The sequence below is a fragment of the Myotis daubentonii genome, chromosome 4 (assembly GCF_963259705.1).
Source record: "Myotis daubentonii chromosome 4, mMyoDau2.1, whole genome shotgun sequence".
Taxonomy (NCBI): Eukaryota; Metazoa; Chordata; class Mammalia; order Chiroptera; family Vespertilionidae; genus Myotis; species Myotis daubentonii.
The window spans coordinates 52,052,612-52,077,725 of NC_081843.1; the positions used below are offsets into that span (position 1 = coordinate 52,052,612).

General features: G+C 37.6%; 1 protein-coding gene across 4 annotated transcripts in view; it reads right to left on the reverse strand.

Annotated features, from left to right (window-relative positions):
* Nucleotides 1–25,114, reverse strand: part of MAN2A1 (mannosidase alpha class 2A member 1) — a 159,711-nt gene that overhangs the window by 19,704 nt on the left and 114,893 nt on the right. For all 4 annotated transcript variants that reach the window (XM_059693936.1, XM_059693935.1, XM_059693933.1 and 1 more), the window contains 4 exons: nucleotides 24,258–24,372; nucleotides 9,772–9,905; nucleotides 6,410–6,551; nucleotides 2,953–3,086 (listed from right to left, as the gene is read on the reverse strand). In XM_059693936.1, the coding sequence (XP_059549919.1) occupies nucleotides 2,953–3,086; nucleotides 6,410–6,551; nucleotides 9,772–9,905; nucleotides 24,258–24,372 (525 nt within the window). The remainder of the gene's footprint in view (nucleotides 1–2,952; nucleotides 3,087–6,409; nucleotides 6,552–9,771; nucleotides 9,906–24,257; nucleotides 24,373–25,114) is intronic.

A 25,114-nucleotide genomic window follows, 5' to 3' on the forward strand; every position in this document is an offset into this window, starting at 1 on the left:
AAATCATAAAAGCCAGAAACATTTTCAGGAGAAAAAGACAATAGCTGCCAGTACTCCAACATATTTCCTATGCAGTTTTAGTCTTAAAACTAAGCTATTGTCAGTAGTTGATTTAAACCTTGAGTTCCAAGAACTGGTATAAATCTTGACATCTAAAATGGATATTAAAATCTTTTTCCTGAAAAATTCTAGATATTGGAAAAATTCTTTGCTTTAATTAGATGTTGATATTTCATTCAATGGACTAGGATTTTACTGATAGAATGCTTACCAAAGGCAGAGGCCCTGTGGGGCACATGAAAATAGACAAGCTCCTGGAATTTAGTAGGGGGAGTAGAACATGCATACAGTGACAGGAAGCAATCAGTAACTGCGATAAACACAGTGGCACAGTGTTTAGTCACAGCTCACTCATTCATACAATATATACTGGGTGCTTCCTCTGCCAGGAACAGCCTAGAAGCAGAGAGAGACATAGCCTCTACTTTCAGGGAGTGTACTGTCCAAAGGAAAAGAAAGACAACAAAGTGGAAAGTCACAACATGCACACATGAAGGAGACATGCCCAGATCTGAGGGAGCATAGAAGGTGATTGGACCTGCTTCAGCAGAAGCAGTTGACAAAATGAGCTCTGATCTGAAATAGAACTAAGAGTCCCCTGGGCAAAGAGGATGAAAAACATGCATAAGGTGCTGTGGGGGTATGGTGCATGGAAAGTACTTAGGACTGAAAGGAAACCAATGGGCTCAGAGCAGAAATAGCGAGAGTCACGCCAAATGAGGAGAGGGGATAGGCAGGGCCCATATATGAGGGGCTCTGTAGGCTTTGGTAAGGTTTTGGCTTTTATACTGAGAGCAATGAGAAGACATCAGAGGGCTTCAGCAGTGAGGCAATGAAGCTAGCTTTTGTTTTTTTGTTGTTTTGTAAATTAAATTTATTGGGGTGACATTGGTCAACATGATCATATAGGTTTCAGGTGTGGGTTTTTATATCATAAGATCTGTATATTGCACCATGTACCCACCACCCAAAGTCAAATCTTCTCCCATCACCATATATTAGGACCCTTCTCACCCCAACTCCTTCTCTCTGGCAACCACCACACTGCTGTTTGTGCTCATGAGTTTTAGCTTTAGTTTTGAAAAAAAAAAAAAATCCAAAAACAAAAATATTATGCTTCCTGGATTAAGAAAAAACAGCAGAAAAGAGAGCAGCAGCGTGGATGCACAGGCTAGATCCAGGAAATGCGTGATGTTAGTTGAGATTAGGGTGGTTGAAGTAAACAAGTTTATAGATTTGAAATATTTAGTCAATGAGATAGCCAAGCACTGGTGATCACTATTGTGAGAAAGGGCTGGTAAGGGATGTCTGAGAGATGACTCGTAGGTGGCTGGCACTGGATGGAAGGTGGTGCTCATCACCAAGAGGGGGAACATTGAGAAGGGTCAGGTTTGAGAAGGGAGATCATGAGAGATTTTCAATATGTTGAGTTTCAGGTGCTGTTACAAATGTAGAAAGAAATAACAGGAAACAACTAGACAGATGGAATATGTATTTGTGGGTTCCATATGCCGGGGTGGTCACCAAAGCCAGGGGAGTAGGAGAGGTTGCAGAGGGAAAACATAAAAAGGAAAGGGAGGCCTGGGGCCAAGCCTTGAGAGCTCTGATTAGCTCTTGAGAACTAAAGACTATAAGAATTATAGAGAAAGAACTGCCCAAGAGAAAGGAAACAATCCTACTTAGTGTGGTGCCATGGAAGCCCTGGCTGGACAGTGTTTTAAGAAATGACAATGGTCAGTGTCCAATGCTTCTGAAAGGTTAAGTAAGTGAACTGATCAGATAGTGCATCATCTAGATACACTCTGCTGCATATAGTGACATTGGCAAGAGTGAATGATAGAGGCTAACGCCAGATTCAAATAAATTAAGTGTGAGAAGAAAGTGATAAAATAAACTTATCTGATAAACTCTGACTCAAGATGGTAGGGGAGATAGGAAGTGAGATTTGGAAATGAGAATCTAAGTGAGGGCTGTTTTCTGTTTTAAGTTTTAATGGGAAAAAAAAAAAGAGTGTTTAAAAGCGAACAGAAAGGATTTCCTGTGAGGGACAGGGGAAGGTAAAGAGGAAGAATAACTAGTAACAGGATCTTGAGGAGGGGGATTAAGCCAAGTTCCAAGGACAAGCAGAGAGGCACAGGCCTAAGAGGAAAGCAAGGTAAATGTCTCTACTGTAACATGAGGAAAGAAAGAAAGGGTGGGAGTTGATGCTTGGTATCTAGAATAGCGAGCATTGCTGAATGGCTCTCTATAAAGTATACAGTGAAGTCACTGGCTGAAATAGTGGAAGATTTGAAATGGTGAATGCAGAAAGAGAAAAAGAGGAGTAAAAAGACCATCTCAAGGGCCACTTGAGCTGGTAATTAGTAATTTATGAAGGAATCTGAGGTACATTATTGGCACTTGAAGAAGCATATTGTCAGACTGATTTATGTCCAACTGATCTTTGGCCAGACATGGAATGTTGGGCTTTTACTTCAAAGAATGAAAACTGAACAAGAAGACAGACAAGTAAATCCATTTTCAAGTGATGAGTTTAAGACTAAAATAAGTACATTAATGTTTCAAATCCATTTTACTAATCAAACTTAAGCTAAGTATGTTACTAAGCTCTATTCCTTAGCACACACTTTCAAAATAATTTCAGGAAATTTCACCAAAACTGATTTCTTAACCTTACTTTATATTTACATAATAAGAAAAAAATTAAAATGACCTAAATGCAAATCTTACATTATATGTGTGTGTGTGTGTGTGTATAAAACTGAAGTTCTCTTTCTTGTGAATATAGGCTAAATCCATTTTAAACATATCACTATATTGAAAATTGTAAAAAATAAAAAAGTGGAAAGTTACAGTTTCAAATTGTGGATGACACATTATTTTTTCCCCTACCATATTCACGACAGTTCTTTTTTCTAGTAGTATTCGAAATAAATTAGCTGTAATCTTGTTGTCATGGACACCTTGCTCAAGCCCACGATTATCATCTTGCATGAGTCTTCGATCCATGATAACTTCAATCTGACCTACGAAAAACAAACGAAAAAATTGGCCAGGGTTATTTAATTGAGGAACATGTAAGTACAGGCATGGTCTTGATTCAAGTTTCTCCTTTAGTCAAGGAGACAAATCTATACAACTTTTTCTCAATAATGGCTTAAGGTAGCCAGTATAAAAACATGATTATATTTCTACTTTTATTCATTAATGTCTAGTAAAATCTGAAAAGAAATTTAAAAACAGATAAAAATTAAAACTTTAAGTATTAATATAAAATTCAAAAATTAATCTAAAGAGTAAATTAAGCCTCCAAAATTTTTGGTGTCACCATCTGGAATTTAAAAATGTTTATGGGGCTCATTACAAAATGCACAGCACACAGGGAGTAATAAAACAAATACAGATGGGTAGGATCTAACTAGGACTTGAAATATTTAGGTTACTTGATATGTGTTGATCTCTGAAGAAGCCCTGGGATTTGGTAACTACTACCATGAACCCCCTTCACTCCAAGACTATGTTAGCAGCTTTACCACTCTCCTATCTCCTCTAGCTCCAAGAGGGGTCACAGTGGTTCCTTCATTTGCTGTGCAATAATTTCACATCTCCTCTAATTTAAATTGTAAGCTAATGGTTAGGTTATGAGTATAAAAATTAAAAAAAGAAAAGAAAAAGAAATCCAGTCATATTATATATTTGAGATTATACTAAAAAAAGACCCTAAAGTCTATTCATTCATTCATTCATTCATTCATTCATTCATTCACATTTGTTACTTATTAAATGATCATGTAGCATAAAGGAGCTGAATATACATAAAATATTTTAATAACTATTACTCTTACGTAGTCAAACCAACTCTTTCCTTTCTTTCTTAGTTTGGGTATCCAGATAAAATGACCAGGCATTTCATTGCCATTCCTCTATATTTTAGAAGACAACTGTCTAGTCTAGAACCTTTCTTCAGGCACTGGGACTAATTGGCTCCATGCCTATGAAGACAATTAGAGTTTGATCACTTCACACCCAAATTATTACATCAATCTCTTGGCAATTACTAACTCTTCTCCCTGTCAGGAAATGTTAGTCCATATAATAAATGACCCTAATCTAAATAGTTTTCATGTCTGTAGCTATCAAGTAGTAGGGTATCTGGGTGTCTATGGCAGGGGCTGAGGAGGGAAGTGAGAGAAGACTCATAGTTCACAATTGCTTGAGTCCTAATGACTAGACCCTGTTTAGAGCCCACCTTTGAGATTTTAAGACAGGTTTAAAAATGGATAAGTCAAGAGTCACATCTGGCACAAAGATGTTTTATGTTCTGATATTGGGAAAAATTAAGTCAACATTTACAGTTGGGCATCTATATATATAAAAGGCTAATGTGCAAAGTGTCCCCTTGGGAGTTCGACTGGGAGACAGGGAGTTCGATCGCTCACTATGATGTGCACTGACCACCAGGGGGTGGTGCGGAACATGGCAGGCGACCAGCAGCGATGGCGGGGTGCTGAGGGAGCAAGGGAAGGAGGAGGCAGGGAGGTGGGGAGGCAGGGGTGGTGGCTATGCACAGGTGGCAAGGGAAAGAGGAGAAGGGGAACCTGATTGGCCCTGATTGCTGGCCAGGCCTAGGGACCCTACCTGTGTACAGATTTCTTGCACCGGGCCTCTAGTCTTCATATAAAATTCCAGATTTCTGGGCTCTTTAAAAACTGCAGCATTTCAAAACACTGGGCCCCCTCTCCCCATGGAGACAATGTACTGGCACTATGCAGTGGCCACCCCACTGCACACGGGGTTGCTCCAGGTTGCTCAAGTTTCACCATCCAAACCAAATTTCTGACGTGAGGCCATTATTATTTTTATAACTTCATGATGTCTTTATGGGATGATTGCATGATTTTGTCCAGTACAGACCACAAGAAAAATGAGAACTAGTATTTTTTGTGTATATGTGGAAGTACAGAATGTATGCATATGCCTAATATAAAGTGTCAAAGAATACGTCAGGCATCTCAACTCATTTATTTGCCTAGCTCCTTAAGACACTTAGCAATTTTTTGCATGTAATGAAGGAAGAACTGATGACCTATCCTATATAATAAAAGCCTAATATGCAAATCAATTGAACGGTGGAATGACCAGTCACTGTGATGCGCACTGACCATCAGGGGGCAGATGCAAAATGCAGGAGTTGCCCCCAGCCCACAGACCCCAGGCCAGCAAAGGTGGGTGTCAGTGGGGGGCCCCCTGATCGCCCTACCAGTTGCCCCACAGATCAGCCCTGATTGCCAGCCAGGTCTAGGGACCCTACCCATGCATGAATTTCATTTCATGCATTGGGCCTCTAGTAAATGACAATTAAAAATCCTATATAATAAGAGAGGAATATGCTAATTAGCCCTTACGTCCTGAGGCGTAATGACCAAACACATCACGACCAGATCACGGTTCAGGAGGAGGGTGGGCCAGCGAGGTACAAGCGGCTGCGGAGAGCTATAGGAGGAGGCAGCATGGGGCTGGGGGAGCTATAGGAGGACGGCAGTGGCGGGGAGGAAGAAAGGGGGCAAGGGGAGCTACAGGAGGGCAGGGTAGTGGGTGGAGAGCTATAGGAGGGCAGCAGCGACCTACTGGCTAAAGTGGGCGGCAGAGAGCTACAGGACAGGGCAGGGCAGCAAGCAAGCGGGAGGCGGAGAGCTACAAAAGAGGGCAGAGCAACAACTATGAGGGGACGGCGGGGCGGGGGGAGCTATAGGAGGGCGGCAGCGACCTACTGGCACACGGATTTGTGCGCAGAGTTACTAGTACGTATCATAAAAGACAAAAGCATCTCAATAGAAACTTTTAAAAAATTAATCAGTATCTACTACTATTTTCTTTCTCCATCTCATTCTCTTCTTTGGATTCATTAAAGTCATGTCTGTTACCTCTATGTCCCCCTATCTGTATCATCTCTACTCCCTTCCTTCTTTTGGGTGGTGGTGCAAAAGAATGTGATTCAGGAGAGGACTTAAATTTGAACTGTAACCTCCCAGCTTTGGAACTAAGTTATCTACAGTTGGAGTTTCTGCATCCATTCAATCACAATAGCCCATTCTGCAAACAATGGGCTATCAGGTGAGGTAAATTATCTTGAAAAACAATCAGTTTCACAGAAGTTTAGGTCCTTGTTCTTCACCTAAAATTGAAGAAATCCATCATTTTATGTTATTCTCACAAAACCCAAAATGAACTAATAGTCCAGTTCTCAAAAGAAACCTGGTAAGTGGAGATGATAATTTAAAAAAGTCATACACTTGTGTATATGTGAACTGAAACTTACAAGAGCAAAAAGAATCTAAACAATACATACCACTTTCCAAACTCGATACACCTAAAGACTGAGCAGAGAGCAGGGTCAAGCGGTGCTGGGCATCCTGGATATACGCCATTGTGGTCATCGGATACACATTTGCTTGAAGAGGTAACTTGTTCATTGTCATTCTAGGTTGAATCTGTAAGGTCATACAATTATATTTCTTTTAAAAAATTGAGTGATATTTACATAGGACCTTTTAAAAATTAGTATTAACTACAGATGACTTCTTCCAAAGAGGAAAAGAAAGAGCTTCCTTTCTTATTCAAGGTTAGAGCTAATTTAAAACCTGAAACATTCTTCAAAACAATATTTAAAAAAATCACAAAATTTTCAGAAAACAATTTTTAAGAGACTTAGAACTTGTCCAGATTTTTAAAATATGCATTCCTATTTAAATTCAGAATAAATATCCTTAACAAAAGTCTTCTAGCTCTCCAATATTTGCATAAAAATTATAAAGGTATTAAGTATTCATTTCTTATCTAAATCTAACATACTGCTTTTGTAATGAATGCTAAGCATAATAGCTCTTTATCTCCTTTCAAGAAATATCTTATAATTCTTTTAAAATCAGTTTGAATAAGTATCCCAGACCTTCTCATCAAATCCTCTAATATATTACATTATAACAATCAAATGCATATTTATGGTTATAAACGATTCAATGCATACTCTTCTTGTTTAGTTTCAATGTAGATAGTTCCAAATTCTAATTTTTCTTGGTCTAGTATCTGAATGTGTGAAATACAACCCCAACTTTAGTTTCTGAGAGAGACTGACAGTGCACTAAACCAGTCTGGGGCAAGGAGACTCACTCAAACATCAGGAGGAGACATCAAACAGAGACTCTGTTATCAGGAAACTTATCCACAGCACATAAACTGTCATCTCTTCTTTTAAACTCATAAAAATTTGACATGAAACTAAAGCAAAAAAGTTAACATAATAGTGAACATGTATTGAGAACCCATTAACACCAGGCACAGTGCTGGGAATTTCACAGATAAAACCTTTAATCTCCACAACTCTGCAATGTATCTTTCAGTTTACTGGTTGTATTGAACAGTGCCTTCACAAATTCATGTTCACCCAGAACCTATGAATGTGATTTTATTTTGAAATAGGATTCCTGCTGACATACTCAAATTGCACTGTATTAGAGTAGGCTCTAATCCATTGATTGGTATTCTTATAAAAAAAGGAAAATCAGGACACAGAAGGACACGTATAGAAACACAAGGAGACAGCATGTGACTGTGGAGGCCTAGATTGAAGTGATGTGTTTATAAGGCAAAGTGTACCAAGGGTGGCCTGAACCTACCGGAAGCTAGAAGAAGCAAGGAAGGCTATTTCCCTAGAGCATCTGGAGGGAGGTGGCCCTGCTGACACCTTGATTTAGGACTTCTAGTGTCCCTAACCGTGAGGGAATAATTCCTGTTGTTTTAAGCCATCCAGCTTGGGGTAATTTTTATCGCAGTCTCAAGAAATTCATAAACTAGTAAAGAAACAACTATAAAAAGATAAAATAAAAAGCTAGCTTGAAAGAATTCTCCATTTCTCCTTTCCAATCCTGATCTTTCCATTCCAAATAACTCATATTATTTAAAAAAAATATATATATATATTGATTTCAGAGAGGAAAAGAGAGGGAGAGAGATATAGAAACATCAATGACAAGAGAGACTCACTGATCAGCTACCTCCTGCGCACCCCCGACTGGGGACCGAGCCCACAGCCTGGGCATGTGCCCCAACCGGGAATCAAAACGTGACCTCCTGGTTCATAGAGAGATGCTCAATCACTGAGCCACACCAGCCAGGCTAACTCATATACTTTTAATAAAAAGGACATTTCAATCTCACAACTGTGTGGCTGTTACCCTCATTCACCAGTTGTAGGTCTAGATTTCTAGTCTTGCCCTAGTATCAGTCTTTCCAAAGGTTAAAAAAAGAGCTTATTTTAAAAGCAGAAATATTAGGCTATAGACTTAAAAATGGTATTTTCCTATTTATTCAAATGCTTGATCTTTAATAAGAAAATTTTTATTCATTTTTACTAACTTTTTTTCATTCATGTATACACCCACACACATACAAATAATTGCTTCTGAAAATTGTAAGAAAAGACTTTCTTTTGTATACAAAGAAATGAATCACTATAAAGTAGGGGCTTCATTTGAAAACCAAACAGCTGTAGTAAAATTAACATGTTAATTCGAAATGTATGTTGCAATTTTTATGCTTTGGAAAAGGTTTAAATTTAACTTTTGCAGGAAATTGTAAAAGAGAAAATTATCACAATTCTGTCCACTCATTCGAATTGAAAATCAGACAAAGTAAAAGCATTTGTTGTGAAATTATTTCTATTCATAGGCAGAAATTTCTAAAATGTTAATGTCTCAAAAACATGCTAATGTTTTTAATAGTATTATTTCAAAGATATGTCACACCCATTAACGCTGAGTACAGAGATTTAGGTAATAATCAAGAGTTTTATTAAATTAGAGAACTGACAATCTGAAAAATGTTATGAATCAATTTTCTCATTACTATTTAAAGAAAATTTTGATTAAATACGTATCTACTCACATTTCTAAGTAGACGTGTGTTTATATGCATATATACATATATGCATGTATGTATGTGTAATAAGGTACACAACCTCTTCTCCAATAAAGAGAAGAAAAAAGGTTTCCTGAAAGAAAACTTTTTACTAGGTTATACATTTAAAAAAATATATAGAGCCCTAACTGGTTTGGCTCAGTGGATAGAGCATCAGCCTGCGGACTCAAGGGTCCCAGGTTCGATTCCGGTCCAGGGCATGTACCTTGGTTGCGGGCACATCCCCAGTAGCGGGTGTGCAGGAGGCAGCTGATCGAAGTTTCTCTCTCATTGATGTTTCTAACTGTCTATCCCTCTCCCTTCCTCTCTGTAAAAAATCAATAAAATATATTTTAAAAAAAATATCGAATAAGCTAAATATGCATAGGCCAATTTCTTATGAGAAAAAAATATGTAATCCATCAATCCCTAATGATGTTTCCTTTATATTAAATTCATATATACTTTGGCACCATGTTATTTAGCATGCATAATTGTCACCAAATCTTCCTTTGAAAAAAATACATTCTTACAAATACATGATTTACAAAATACTCTATCAGTTAGTTAGTTGTCGTAATTTTGGAAATCTAGTTAATAAAGAACCTACAAGTATCTGTTGAAAATGTTTTATTTCAAAAATAATTTGTGACCTTAAGCCTATTTTTGAAGGGATGCAAAATTAACTGGCCATTACTATATATAAAAGTTACACACACACATAACCATTACTTAGACATTTAAAAGGAAAATTACCTGGTATCCATTTAGGTCTGTATAAAATCTATTTTGGCTGTTTATGTTAGAAGAAATTCTCATTGCAATCTCACGGTTATATTCTTTTCGGATGTCCACAATATTGGAAACTTCCACAGACTGTCCTTCTATTCCTAGATTTAAAAGAATACACACAATAGAAAGAAATTTATTGCCCACTATTTTTAAATATACTCTCCAGAACTCCTTCCAAAGTTGCATATATTTTCCTGTTTTCTATCTCCTATCTTTACCAACTCTCATATGCTAAACAGTGTCACAATTCACCTTTTCTTTTTTTTAACTATCATGGTAGATAACATTCATTCAGGGGCACATATAACTTAACAGAAAGATGAAGAGGTTGGTGGAGATAAATGCAGATGAAATATAACATGCAAATTATGCTCTAATGAGTTCTAGAGGGGAAAGAGGACATTAAATGAGAAAAGGTCAGCTCCAATCCAGGCTAGTCCACCTCTTGTCTGCACCACTGTTCCCCAATAGAATCATTCGAGCCTACTTCTTCACCCTTCTCTCCTCACATACTGGAAATTATGAGCGGTGAAATTTATACTCTGTTGGTTCAAGATACCACATCTAGGAAAAGAGACATGATTAATAGCTAAAACTGATATTTCCATATTACTACTTTAGAGTATAATCTGGAGAGCTCCCCAGAAGTTAAAGCAATTTTAATTGAGTTTGGTATCTCTTAGGACCCCTTGTTTTTTAGTGCTTCATTGTGCCCTTTGTTATACAAACCAGAGGACAGCTTGAAGAAGTATCAGATATGTCAGACTTTCTTTTTATTAAGCCTAAAGTGTTTACAAATTTCTATCATGCTGCCCTAACTGCTTGTCAGGTCCTCAGTGAAGCCTTGGGTCTATTTCAGAGATGCAGGGAGGAGTTATGAAGAAACACAACACTCTTAATACAGAACTAAGTGTGTGTAAGTTATTACAGGATCTTCAAAGAAGGAAAGTGATCAAAAGAAGAAAGACTGACCCTATCTTATTTCATACAGCTGAAGTTTTTTGAGATTCCAAGATACTTACTTGCCTGCAGTTGTTATTCATTACCTGCTTCTCCCTACTCCTCATACAATCTGCCACTCTGCTGATGGCCAGAACTTGTTAGACAAAGAGGGCTGTGTAAGAAAAAATGAGGAGGAGAAGGGAGCAAGGAAGACTTTTTCTAGGAGCCAAGAAGAATCCCCAGAGCTTATAGAAGGTGACAAGAAATAGTGAACGAAAAGAAATTTGAATCTGTGAGATTTGTGGAAAAGAATGAAATGCAGCTGGTCCAGGCATTATAGATTTATGTGAAAATAAACTGGAAATTATAAAGCATAAATAATGTGGTGAAAATACTAAATGGGCTAAGGATTTTCAGAATGCTTACTGAAATTCTTTTTTTGGTAGATGCTGCTCTTCCAACTCAATAATCTCAGTGAGAGCTAACTTCAGTTCCTTACCATGTTCATAAAGCTATTATGAGTATGGTCTACATGAGTGGGGGGAAGGGGTGCCTTTCCCCCCTGCTTTATGGACACAGTCTGAACCACTAACCTCTGCCAGTTAAATATACATATGTATTTCCTTCTGAGAATTACCAGAAGAATCTGCCAAGACAGCTGACCCAAATATATCTCCACTACTATTGGGAAGTTAAATAAAACCACACAGAGTGACGATAGGATAACAGTATCTTCTTTGAACTCGGAAATGTATTACTGTAAATGCAAATTTCATTTCAGTATGCTTAGATTAACCATAATATTTTTCAAAAACCGAAGGAATCGCATATTGAATTTTAATAGGCAAGCTTCTATAAATGAACCAAAAATGTTTCAAACATAAAATGCAGCACTAGGGATGACAGTACTCATGTAGCACTGGGGAAACAGAAGGTGACAAATAAACTCTAATCTACTGGACACATTAGTAGGGTTTTTAAAACTGTTTTATGTATTCTCCTCTCTAGATTGGATATTCTCTCAGAGGTCAACAGAATACAAAAATGAAATAAAGTCTTGACAAAGAAGAGTGTCATTAATTTCAAGTCATGTATCTCTGGAAAAAATTTACAGAAAACACACTTCAGAAAAAAATTAATAATTTCACATCACCTCTAGCAATAACAAATTATTTCTGTTGAGAAAATCATCTTTCTCAAGCTCAATATTATGCTCAGATCCTGTTGTGGCAACAAATCCTTAAAGCTCCTTTAAAAGGAGCATCTATATCCATTCAAAATTCAGCAAGACATTAATTTAAATTCTATGCCCGAAAAGACTTTTAAAATAAGATCAAACTTATTATATGTATATAAATAAACCAAATAAAACCTGTCATAGTAATAAAAGCAAGGAGGTACCCCTGAGTTCTCAAAGGTAATTTATATTGTTATTTTTAAAATATGTGTGAGGGAGAGAGAGCGTTGTCAACTTTTCTTATTGTGTCAAGAATTCCCTAAAGAGTACGTACCATGCCATTCCCAAAGCAGTTCAGAGGATTGAGAGAACTCCCTGGGAAGCAGGGGTACAGACCCAGTGGTTCCAGTGGCCTGCTGGATCCTTGCAGAATGTGGCAGCAAAAGGTATTTTAACCGAAGTAGTTCTACCTGAGCATGAATGACTAGGGCTTCAACCCTGGGAAAGGAAACGGTAACTACTTTATAAGAGTAGTCCATGGGGGTGATAGGAAGATGCCATTTCCAGGTTAAAAGAAAAAAAGTTCCCTCTTGCTGTTAATGCCTCACATTATGCCTTAGAGAAGAGAGAATAAAGATTGTTTATCCTTATTAACATAGGCAATGCCAAGTAAGAACAGAGTCAGTCCACGGGTGAACAGCTATAACAGAGAAGCCAAAAGAGTCTTTCCTCAACTTTTGTTTTCCTCCCTAGAACCTGTTGGCTTCTCACAAACACAGACAGTCCTACACACCATCTTTGCATTCCAGTTTTTAAGAAGGTTTTGGGCATGTGGTAGGTATTGAATCACTTGTCATGCAGAAATTAGCTGACATGGGAAATGAAAAGAATGAGGTAGCTCTCTGTCCTGACCAAGAAAGATCTGATGTAAAAGACTAATGCAGTACTTGTAGAGAACTTTATGCTGAAAACAGACACAAACACCAGAGAGTAAAACCTCAATATAACAGACTATTTTAGGCAAGGGCGTGTCTATTAAAGCTGAAGTCCATTATATAATAAAGTAGGTTTTCCGAATACCTATGTTAAGAATTTGACAAATTAGTTAGTTTACATGTTTTTACTTATGTAGACATGTTTGTTTAATAAAATTAAGCATGTTTGAAAAGTTTACAGAAAAGTTTTTTACCTGTATTACTGTAATTTTAAATTTATACTGAATAGGTTTAGTATATGCGTGCATTCACCAGTCACCATGAGTGAACAAATGCACATGGCTGGGGCTAGGCTTAGAGCATGTGGGAACATCGATGGGCACACATTAAAAATGCTGCAGAAAGTCATGCCACACGACAACAAAACCAATTACCTCTCGAGATGAAGTGTGATCATGTATTAATCATTCACCGAATACTGTTTACGAGCAGTGACTCTTGGATTGAAATATGTAGACTATAGTTGTAGACATGTAATATTTATTTACGTCAGTGAAATTACCACAATGTTTTTTTCCAACATATAGCCTACTCGCTAAAATTTGCTAAAAATAACAGTGAATTAATAACAAAAAAATAACCTGTTAATTTAATTATAAGCAATCTTGGTTAAAAGCATTTTAAAATTAACATGGTGTTAATTTTCACATATGATATACAGACTAGAAATTCTGTCCATTAAATTCAAAGTCCATTAAATCAAGGTCCGCAAAATCGAGTTTACTATATTTTTTACAGGTGTGTGTGTGTGTGTGTGTGTGTGTGTGTGTGTGTGAGAGAGAGAGAGAGAGAGAGAGAGAGAGAGAGAGAGAGAGAGAACGAGAACACAGGAGAGGACAGGTATTACCTCTCCTGAGTAGTGGACAGAGGCCAGGCATAGATTCCAGAGAAATTTTACCTTAGATCTGTAGTGTGTGAAATTTTTTTTCAAGAGTATACATATATATTATTTGTATTTATATACATAAAAATAATTCTGAAGCATTTCTAAAAGAATATTTTCTAAGAAGGGGGGGAATGAAACTAAGTAGACAAGGGGTTGGGTCAGGGTCAGGCTAGACCAGCCGTGGGCAAACTATGGCCCGCGGGCTGGATCCTGCACATTTGAAATGAATAAAACTAAAAAAAAAAAAAAAGACCGTACCCTTTTATGTAATGATGTTTACTTTGAATTTATATTAGTTCACACAAACACTCCATCCATGCTTTTGTTCCGGCCCTCCGGTCCAGTTTAAGAACCTATTGTGGCCCTCGAGTCAAAAAGTTTGCCCACCCCTGGGCTAGGCCCTATCACAGGGAACATGCTTTAGGGGTGCAACAGCCTCAGGATCTTCGAGTTACTCTCAAAATGATCTTGGTCCCTTTAGAGACATCTCCTACTGGGTGGCTCAGGAAGGGGTAGACAGAAAAGAAAGGCCATCACCTTCTTGACTTGGTTGCTTAGCAGCAGTCTTAAGGAAACCAAGAAGGGTATTCTGATAGTGAAGAGAAAAACTGGAGGACAATTCAGATATACACCCTATATTTGAAAGAAGAGGTGGAGGAAACATCAGTGAGGGTGAAAATGATTCAGGAAAGGAATGCAGATGGAAAGTCTGAGGTTAGGGCTCTATGCTGCAACTGATGGTCTTCAGAGAATCTTAGGTGTCATTTCCTCTGCACAATCTACTGTGTTAACCGTTATCCTATATAATAAAAGGGTAATACGCAAATAGACCGAATGGCAGAACAACTGAACAACCAATCAAAGAGCAATATGCTAATGATATGCTAAGGCTGCTCAATTGCTCACTATGACATGCACTGACCACCAGGGGGCAGTCAACTGGCTGACCAGTCGCTATGACGTGCACTGACCACCAGAGGGCAGATGCTCCGATCGGTAGGTTAGCTTGCTGCTGGGGTCCGGCCAGTTGGGACTGAGCAAGATGGGCCAGACACGCCCTGGAGCCCTCCCATGGTCCCTCCCCGGCCCGATCGTGCACCGGTGGGGTCCCTCAGCCTGGCCTGAGCTCTCTTGCAATGCAGGACCCCTCAGGGGATGCCAGAGAGTTGGTTTCAGCCCGATCCCACAGGCCACTCCCCTTGGGAGGGCACCAGACGCAGGGCTCATGTCTGGTGAGTGCTGCTGCAGCAGCACGAGCCTCTCCCAATCGGGACTGATTGGGCACAGCAGGCACAGTGGGGCCGGGATGAGTGGGAGCAGAAGGTAGGAGCTGTAGGCAGTGTTGGACTGCAGGTTTCAGCCCAATCCCTGCAGGCCACCCAGAGGGACCCCACAAATACGAATTCGTGCACCAGGCCTCTAGTATTATTATAAAATCTACCTGAAGAGCCTAATTCAATTCACACCTGTAGAATCTCAGTTGCTCCAGCCCTCTCAACCTTTCCAGATCACCTTACTCTAGCAATTTTGAAATACAAAGTACACTTACCAACGAATATACCTGATAAGTCAGACTCCATCTTCACTATACTCAAAGAGTTATAACAGTGAGAGGCAGCAGTTTGGGAAAAACACCAGAGCAAAAGAGAGCCTCATTCATACCCAAGCAAGAATCGAATACTATTTTAGTGGCGCTCAAAGTGTAATTGGGACAAGTCATTAGATCAAGATGGAATTATAACAGCAAGTGGCCCACACTCACCTAAGAAAATGAAAAGTAATGATGAGAAACAACTATAAGAGAGGTGTTTAAATCTTTAAACAAAAGTTCAACAGGAATTTGACATTAAGATATAAAATAAGTCCTTAGAAAAAACAACTAAGATTGAAAACAAGATTTCCAGTAAGTGGCCTTAAAATGTGGGCTCTTGGGTCTGGCTGCAGTGGCTCAGTTGGTTGAGCATCATCCTGTGCACTGAAGAGTTGCTGGTTTGATTCCTGGTCAGCGCACATGCTTGGATTTTGGGTTTGATCCCCAGTTGGGGCATGTGCAGGAGGCAGCCGATTGATGTTTTTCTCTCTCTCTCTCTCTCTCTCTCTCTCTCTCTCTCTCTCTCGCTCTCTCTCTCTCTTTCTCTCTCTCACTCTTTCTTTTTCTCTCTCCTTTCCTCTCTCCCTCCTTTCCTCTCTCTAAGCATGCCCTTGGGTGAGGATAAAAAAGAAATGTGGGCTCTTGGGAAAAATGGAACCTTGTTATCTATCTAATTGTTTTCCTAATCCCTTTTCTTCAAACCTGTGTTTGAACAGAGGTGACTGAGCCATCACCACTTTATAGTAGAAATAGCACAAGTAGCAAAAAAAAATAGGGGCCTTAATTTTAAATATCCTCCCTCCAACTTTGAGAGAAAATTTTTTTATTTAAATAATCAAAAATATAAAAATATTTTCCCACTATGTATTTATTTTTGTGACATTTTTGTGAACTTATCTAACTTAACTGGGAGTTGACACTTATGTTATGAATGCTTAGTTCAGCACATATACTTGAATAACAATTCTCACAAAAATGATAAATTAAGTAGGTCAACATAAAAATGTTTCTAAAAATCAAATATTATCATGACTATATTTTCAAAATATTGTACTCATATCTGAAAGTACCAAGAATAAAAATGATAATAATTCCCACAATTAGATGACCTTTCCCTCCATGTTGACTTAGTCAACTTATCATCCATTATACGATCTAATTTATCCTCTGAGGTACCTGCTGTTTTCCAAGTCTGTAAATATTCACATTATTTCTCCACAAGTGAAAATTTCAACATCTACTTTCATGAATACAAATTTTAGCAAATTTAATTCCAAGTCTCAAATTTAAGAAAATTATGATGGATCACTTTGTTTTATTTATAAAGCCCCAGATAAATAACCATCACTACTTATTGATCTACTTGAAATAGCTAGACACTAGTCAACATATTTTAAGCTTTTCATTTCAATAATTCCAACAATCACATAAAAGTAAATGCATAATAGGGATGGTATAGAATTTCCATCATATTTTGCAAATTTTAGTGAAAGGTTATAACAATTAGGTATGACATACTTGAAGGACTAATAATTAAGAAATATACTACATAATTGGGAAGCTACCTTTGTTTTTTCTAGTAAACACTGATTTTAAGAAACAACAGGGTTTTTTGGAAGCTCTGATTTAGAGGAAATATCTGCACTGGTTACATTTCTTTAAATTAAAGAAATGGTCTAACTGAAGCCTTTTCTTGGGAGGTGAATAAAACAACTCACAACCCCAGCGATTTCTTTACTTTCCCCACCATCCAGGCATGGGCTGGCCTAGGACAAGGGAAGGAAGAATGCTGGAATAATCAGGATAGTATGTCCTCACACACTCTGACAGTCATTCTGAACTCGCCTACTTCCTGTTCTCCCAAACATGGTCCTTTCCAAGGCACTTTGTTAAGAAGTGTGGCTTCCATATATTCTCACAAGATGATCTGCCTGAAATGGGCCTGCCAGAGAGGCATGGGTTCTTTCTTTTCTTGTTACCACACTTTCACTCAACTTACAGAAAAAAAAAAAAAGGCAGCAATAGCATACCTCTCAAGCACCTTAATTAACTCCAGTGAAGACTGAACAGAGACATTTTGAAAAATATTTAAATATAAAGAAAAACTAGGTGTCAACTTAAAAAATACGTAATGACAAGAGTTCTTCAAATTCTTAGAGGGACAAGGGAATTTTATCTAACCAAACCCACTTCATGCTTCATGATAGTCTTCCTCCTTTTTGCCCATTCAAGTGACATTTCTCTAAGACCTAGCATCTTAACAATTCAATTCCTTAAAAATCTTCCTCAACTCTCCCAACCCTCAATGATGACTCTCTTGTAACACTTGCAGTCTAACTCATCTGGTCACACATCCTCTTAAGGAGATACAACACTAGTGAGTGACAGACTTTATGTTAACTCAGTTATTCCTCCAACACTCCAATGAGGTAGACTTTGTTATTGTCAGGATAATGAAATCAAGGCTAGATAGTTAATAATCTGCACAAGATTATACAGCTGGTAAGCATCAGAACTGGGATGGGAACTGGAATTGAATTGTAGGTTGGCTGACTCCAGAGCCTGAGATCTTAACCCTGTACTTTCCCTGGGTTTCCCTTCCCTGGGCCCTTTTGTACACATTTGTGGGGGGTGCTATTTCCTTGCTAAGAGGATGTGCCTTCAATGCAGCAGCTGCTGTCAAACAGCCCCCAAGATAACCTTTGAGTTCTGAATTTGTGTAACTAGAAAGTGCTTCTAGTTCCTTAAAATAACCTCCTCTTTCATGCCTGTAGGGAATAATCAGATTCAACACATAGCAACTTATTTCAATTTTTAAAAGTTCCAATTAACAGAAAAAAAATCCTTAGCAGTCAATTGCATGATATTCCAAAAATGTCTTAATTACCTAAGCCTGCCTACCCATAACTTACTGAATACTTTTTACTCTTAAATCAAACTAAATATGGAATGTAGTCCAGGGGATAAAATGAGAGATTGATTGCAAACCATTTTAATATCCTCATGAATCTTTTTATGGAAATAAAACAACTTCAGTGAAGCTCTGAGACCTTGTTTACAAGTTGGAAGACCCAAGGGATGGGACCCCAGATTCAAGTGGCCTCAGAAGATGAATTTAGAAGCAGGGGTCAAGCACCAGAGAGCCTTTATGTGACATTAAGTTTTGTGAAAACTCTTAAATGGTTCTACTTAATTGGCCATCTAGTCTTTCTATAGTTTAAGTAATGAGGTCCATAGTTTGCTTAGTGGTGAAACTAAGGATTCGGATCTCTAATTCCAATGTGATTCTCTTATTTGTTTAACTAGATGAAGTTCATTTTGATTCTCTAAAAGTCAAGGGTCATACTAGAATTTGTTTGGGTTATATATTCAAAATAGAAAAAAAACTAAACAAACTCTCTTTGCTAAATATGCCCATGCAAGGAAAATACAAGTCATTTCAGTTAAAGGAAAGTTTTTTCTTCTATACTTTTTGATGGCAGTTCATTATATTTTACCTTCAGGCTACTTGCTTTCTTTTAGCAAGATCCATTACATATAGTACCCTTATAATATGTTGGAGGAAAATAGGCAAAAGTATTGTATTTAAGATATTTCTCATAAGGGGTGAAACATACAGACTCCCTCACAAACACACACCTGCATAGGAGAGCACAGTCCTGGGGGGAGAAAATAAACCCTGAAGGTACATATTATAACAAATCTAGAACCTAAACTTCGTGCCAATGAAAAGTACATGACACACTAGTAACCCACAGCAACCTAATTCTTCAAAATGGCTGTTGATGTCAGAAAACTAGGGCACCAAAGTCTAATAATTACAGCTCTGAAGACAAATGAAGCCACAGCTAGCAAATGTCACTTACTGATCACTGTGTCACCACAAGGCATGTATTTTTTGTGATGGTACAATATCAAATATAACACAAGGGGATACAGGGGCATCTGCTTGTATCATATTCTACCTTCCAATCCATGATTAACAACAAAAGCTAAAGTATCCTATTTGGCAACATTTAAAGCTTCAATTTAATGAAAGATGATTACACTACAAGAAAAATTAACCCCCACCTCTCTCATATTTTCCTCTGGAAAAATGTTATTTGTCAGAAAATAAATAATCTTTTAGAAACCATGAAATAGTTCCAAAAGGGCATTCATTAAATTGTGGTCTCTGTGAAATAGATTTAACTTGACATAAGGCAAAGCATTATGTTTCATTAGAAATCTCTAAAACCACTCTGATCTTTTGGAGCTTTAAAAGCTAGTGAATTTCCTCTAATTTAATATTTCTCAAAACCTTTTGAATGTAATGTCTAAAAGATAACGAAAAGGTAAACACAGTGCTTTTTAATAACTTAGGTGATGTTAAGAAAAAGACTTTAAACTGTGCCTCTTATTATTTCCATCATCCAGAGAGAACATAAAAAAACTAAAGTTAAATAACAAACTAAAAACAAAATCAGCAGGTGGGTTGAGCCCAGGCTCCTCTCACCTTAGTTTGTTTCAAAATCAGTAATAATTCTTTGATGGCTATACCTAACTGACCCCCTACTCTTTCTATAGTTAAAGAAAGTGAGTCTTACATCCTATATAATAAAAGCCTAATATGCAAATCGACCGAACAGAACGACCAGTGGAACAACTGGTCACTATGATGCCCACTGACCACCAGGGGGCAGATGCTCAATGCAGGAGCTGCCCAATCCTGCAGGCTCCAGGCCAGCCAAGGATGGTGCCAGCAGGCGCCCCCCGCCCCCCGGCCCCCATCGCTCCACCTGTCGTCCAACAGATCAGCCCTGATTGCCGGCCAGACCTAGGGACTCTACCCATGCATGAATTTCATGCATCGGGCCTCTAGTAGTTTATATAATCTGGAAAATGTTGTTTGATTTTGTTTTCTCCTGAAGCTTAATTTAGACAAAAGTTACTTTGGGGGAGAGAAGAGTCAAAGAATAACTAAAAGAGAGATTAAGAAATGTAAGGATATTTAGTCAGGTTTTCATTACTTTAGTCTTTTAAAAGAACACTTCAAGTAAGTTGAATTTGACACTCAATAAAGACAGAAAACCCATAATTTTAATTCATTTTGGTTTTTTTTACCCTTATTGATGAAATAATAATGACTTCTGTATAACTAACTGGTTTAGTAAACTAATATAATTATGGTATATAATCATAAACAGTAATAGACTCTCTCTATCCTAACCCCCATTTCTTTCTGGATCATAAATTTGGTACTAACAACAAATAGGCTATAGTCATTAATACTTATCCAAATAACTGCATCTGTTCAGTTTAAAGGAGGCAAAATTAGCATATATTCAGAAATAGTTAAATAAGTTAAATTTGAGGATATGTATTTTTGTTAATTGAAAAAATATTAAGCAAAAACCAATCTATGAAAGCATGGAAGTTAGCTGAAGTTTTCTTTGTACCTGCTAGAAAGATGAAAAGCCTTATTCTGTTTATGCATTTTTTTAAAAATATATTTTATTGATTTTTTACAGAGAGGAGGGGAAAGGGATAGAGTTAGAATCATCGATGAGAGAGAAACATCGATCAGCTGCCTCTTGCACGCCCCCTACCAGGGATGTGCCCACAGCCAAGATACATGCCTTTGACCTGAATCGAACCTGGGACCCTTGAGTCCGCAGGCCAACGCTCGATCCGCTGAGCCAAACCGGTTAGGGCTGTCTATGCATTTTGATCTATCACCCAGACGCCTGGTTTACATGAAGCCGAAGTTTAAAACATTGAAGAGCTTTCAAGTATTTGTTTATACATTTGCTTTGGAGCAGCATAATCAAACCCCTTTCAGGTAGTTTGAACACCTAGAGAGTCGCCCACCCTGAAGACTTCACATCTCTGTTGTAGGTCTTAATTAGTGATCTCATTAAAACCCCAATGAGTCAGGATCAGACCACCTGAGCCCTTCTGCAAAGGTATATGAAAGGAAAGGACATATGGAAGTGGGTCACAAAAGCTACCGAGAAAAGGTATTATGTTTCCACAATTGGGCTTATTTTTTCCAGGAGGGAGACTTGTAGAGACTGGTTCAAATACAAACATGGGGGGTATACAGCTTGTAAGAAAGTCTTTTAGTGATCTGGTAGCTCCATCTCCCACCAACTAACTTCATGTTGGAAAAGAAATGCTCTGGGTTTGACAGTTATATACGCCAGTTTCAGGTTTCAATCCAGGCAAGTATAGTGAAACTGATCTGGAGAGGTGCTATGTCAACTTCATATTATATTAACTTACTTACTTGTCATTTCCCACAAACTTTGGAGCAGTGTTTCTCAACCTTCTGGCCCATTAAATACAGTTCCTCATGTTGTGACCCAACCATAAAATTATTTTCGTTGCTACTTCATAACTGTAATGTTGTTACTGTTATGAACTGTAATGTAAATATCTGATATGCAGGATGGTCTTAGGCGACCCCTGTGAAAGGGTCGTTCGACCGCCAAAGGGGTCGCGACCCACAGGTTAAGAACAGCTGCTTTGGAGGCTTTCTGCTTTCAAGCCACAAAAATAAAGTATCGGGGGGAAATGTTTCAATTCAAGTTTATTCCAACCACTGAGACATCCAGAGGCAATCTGAGGTCTGCATATTTATTTATTATTATTATTTTTGTTATGTAATACTTTAAGTGCCTTATTCAGAGAGCCAGCACTGCCACCATGGAGGGCCAGTTAAAATCTCTTCCCTGCTACTCAGCTGCTGGGCATTTCCAGCTGCCCAGTTAGGAGACAGGAAGAGATGGGGGGAGGAGAAAATACAAGCACTCAGTTCTAAAGAGTGGTCCTTGGAATAAGTACACAGACAAGTCAGAGCCTATTAACTTCCAAAGTGACCACTGAAGCAAGATAGCAAGTGACCACAGCAGTAAAAGCAGGCCTTCTAACATACAGAAACCACTCTCTATTTGAGACCCAGATCCCCTGAACAACTCAAAAAACTAAGACGCTGCAGTGAAGGTCACAGAAACAAATAAAAGCAAAACAAGTAAGCAAATACACTTGATTGAGAAGTTGGGATTTTCTGATGTGCGGCTTCAGCATTCACTCTGAGATACAGCCTATCACTAAATAGAACTGATGCAAAACAGTGGTAAACTGAGCTTGATGGCACAAGCCAGCATCAGTGTTACCAGGTTATACTAAAGAAAGGACATTTCCATTAAAAAAAAATAGTTTTAAGCAAATTTAAAAGCAGGTAAGTATATCTCCTGTATGCTAATGCTATTTTGTACCCAGGAAGTGAAACTTTTGGCTGTAGCTGAAAATATAATTTTAGAGCTCTAGATGTTAAATAATGGCTTATATAAAAGTACAAGGGGATGGTTACAAATATTATTTCTGACTTACTAGCGGTTTTGGGAAAAGATTATTTCAGAACTACAGACTTATAGATAGCAAAGTAATTGCAGATAACTGTAGAAGTCACATTTAGGACACAAAGTTAGTGTCTAGTATAAATTTTCCCACCTTCTAGAAGACCTTTTAGTTCTTGATGTAACCTATGAAGCATAAGTTATTCTGAGAACATATCTCATTATATCACATGGGAAACTTTGTCAATACCTGAAATTCTAATAAAAGGCAAACCCTCTGATGGTGGGGGCTGGGAGTGTTGGGAAGGATTGACCAAAAAAGAAAAAAAAAGAGAGAGCTCATGGACATGGACATGAATGTGGTGATTGCAGGGGGTAGGCGGGTGGGAGAGGGCATAGAGGTGATAAATGGTGATGGGAAAAATAAAATAAAATACACATTTAAAAAGTTGTTTAAAAAGCAAAATTAAATTTAGACACTGAAATTAGACAATTAAACTTCAGCTAAGAAAGTCCCTGAACATTGCATGCCTTTCTGCTTCCCCATGATACTTAAAAACTAAACAGTGCCTGCCTATACATTTTATCACTATTTTGTATAATGCTTTATTGTCTACCTGTATGAAGACTCAAAGGAAAGTATTCTTCCTTTCTAGTTTTTTTCAGCTTAGTTAACAGCAAAGAAAAATTTAAAGTGGCATTTTCATGAGTTCCTTTTCTAAGAGAGTTGATAAATGGTAAATGGCCTGGCTATTAGGATGAAATCTGTAGCTGGAAAAGTACTCTATCCTAAAAACACTGAATTAAAAATCAATTGACATGATATCAGATAATATTATAATCCTGAGAATGTTTGGGAACCACAACTCCATCTAGATCCTAAGGAAGGATTAATGCTAATGCCCACAGTTAAGTTCCTAAAGGGATCAAAGGCTATTTCTATCACTTGGTTAATAAATATGCTTCTTAACACTGTCCTAAAAGTAATAAACAATTGCCTGATCTCATACTCTAACAGCTGAAGAGTAGTGAACAAAGAGAATTAGTTTAGAACATTATTTTAAAGTTAAATTCCAGTGATGCATGCTATTGCAATATATTCTACATTTAAGGCAGTGTGTGCGTATATGTGTATGTGTGTGTGTGTGTGTGTGTGTATCAGCCATAGCTGACATAATTTCCATTCTATGCAATAACATAAAATAAAATAAAATAAGCTACACTGTTTTTAGATCTAAGAAATAAAATTGAGCTCATAACTAAGACATATGTGACAGTAGGAATGAGAAGACATACAGAAAAAAGAACATGTATATGTAGGGTAGAGTTAAATGTTTTACCATTTTTTATTATCAAAGGGTAAATATTATATTTTAAATCATACAGTAGGTAGGGTGTGAAGATGATGTTTAGACCATTTCTAAAACCCAATTTCTAATTTATTAAAAACAACACAAGAAAAGCAAGGAATCAAGAACCATTACACATATATCACAACTGCATTTCTCTGTTTTCTTACCCTGTATGTTGTACAGTCGGACACTATGGGTAACATGTTCAAAAAAGCAAGTTACATCCGAATAAAACCTTCCACGTTGTACTCTGACAAGGGGTTGGGTTGTGTAAACATAAGGCTGAAGAGAAAATGACATTTTTAGAAAAATAGTTTGGCTTTTAACTTTTCCAAAAAATGTTGATTATAGTTTCCAAAATGGCAAATTCATATCACCTGATATTTGCAATTTTAAGTGAAAATCTTACAAAGTGAAAATCTTACAAAACCTTACAAAGAAAGTGTAATATGCATTTGCTATAAAATTAATTTGCATTATACAATAATTACTGAAAATAAAAATGTTACAACTTGATTGGTCTAAATTTACAAACATTCCTTCCAGCTATAAAATTTCTGATTAAAGTCCTTCTCTCTTGTCCATGTGTTACTTATTAAAGAAAGTGCTCGTTCTGCAGCAGTGACATTTTTCCAGGCAAACGTTTATTATAACCATGGCCCCCTAATGTTCCAGGGTCAGGCAGGTGGCAAGGATGACCACAGGGAGTCATCTAAACAAACAGGAAGCAGGATTCAGAAACACAGTTTAATCACAGTTAGGTTTACTACCCTATAAATACACTGCCCTTTTACTTGAAAGAGCTAGATGAATATAAAGCAAACTTATAAACTTGAAAAAGCCCCACTGATTTAGTTTTCATTACTTGGAATCTACATTCAAGAAAATATGGGACTAATACATAGAACTAATGTGAACAAATTTAAAGCATTCATAGAGTTATATTTTCTTAAGTATTACACACCCTAAGTTCAACAACAGTATAAGAAGCTAGGCTTGCAATGTGAACTACTAAAATAGCATA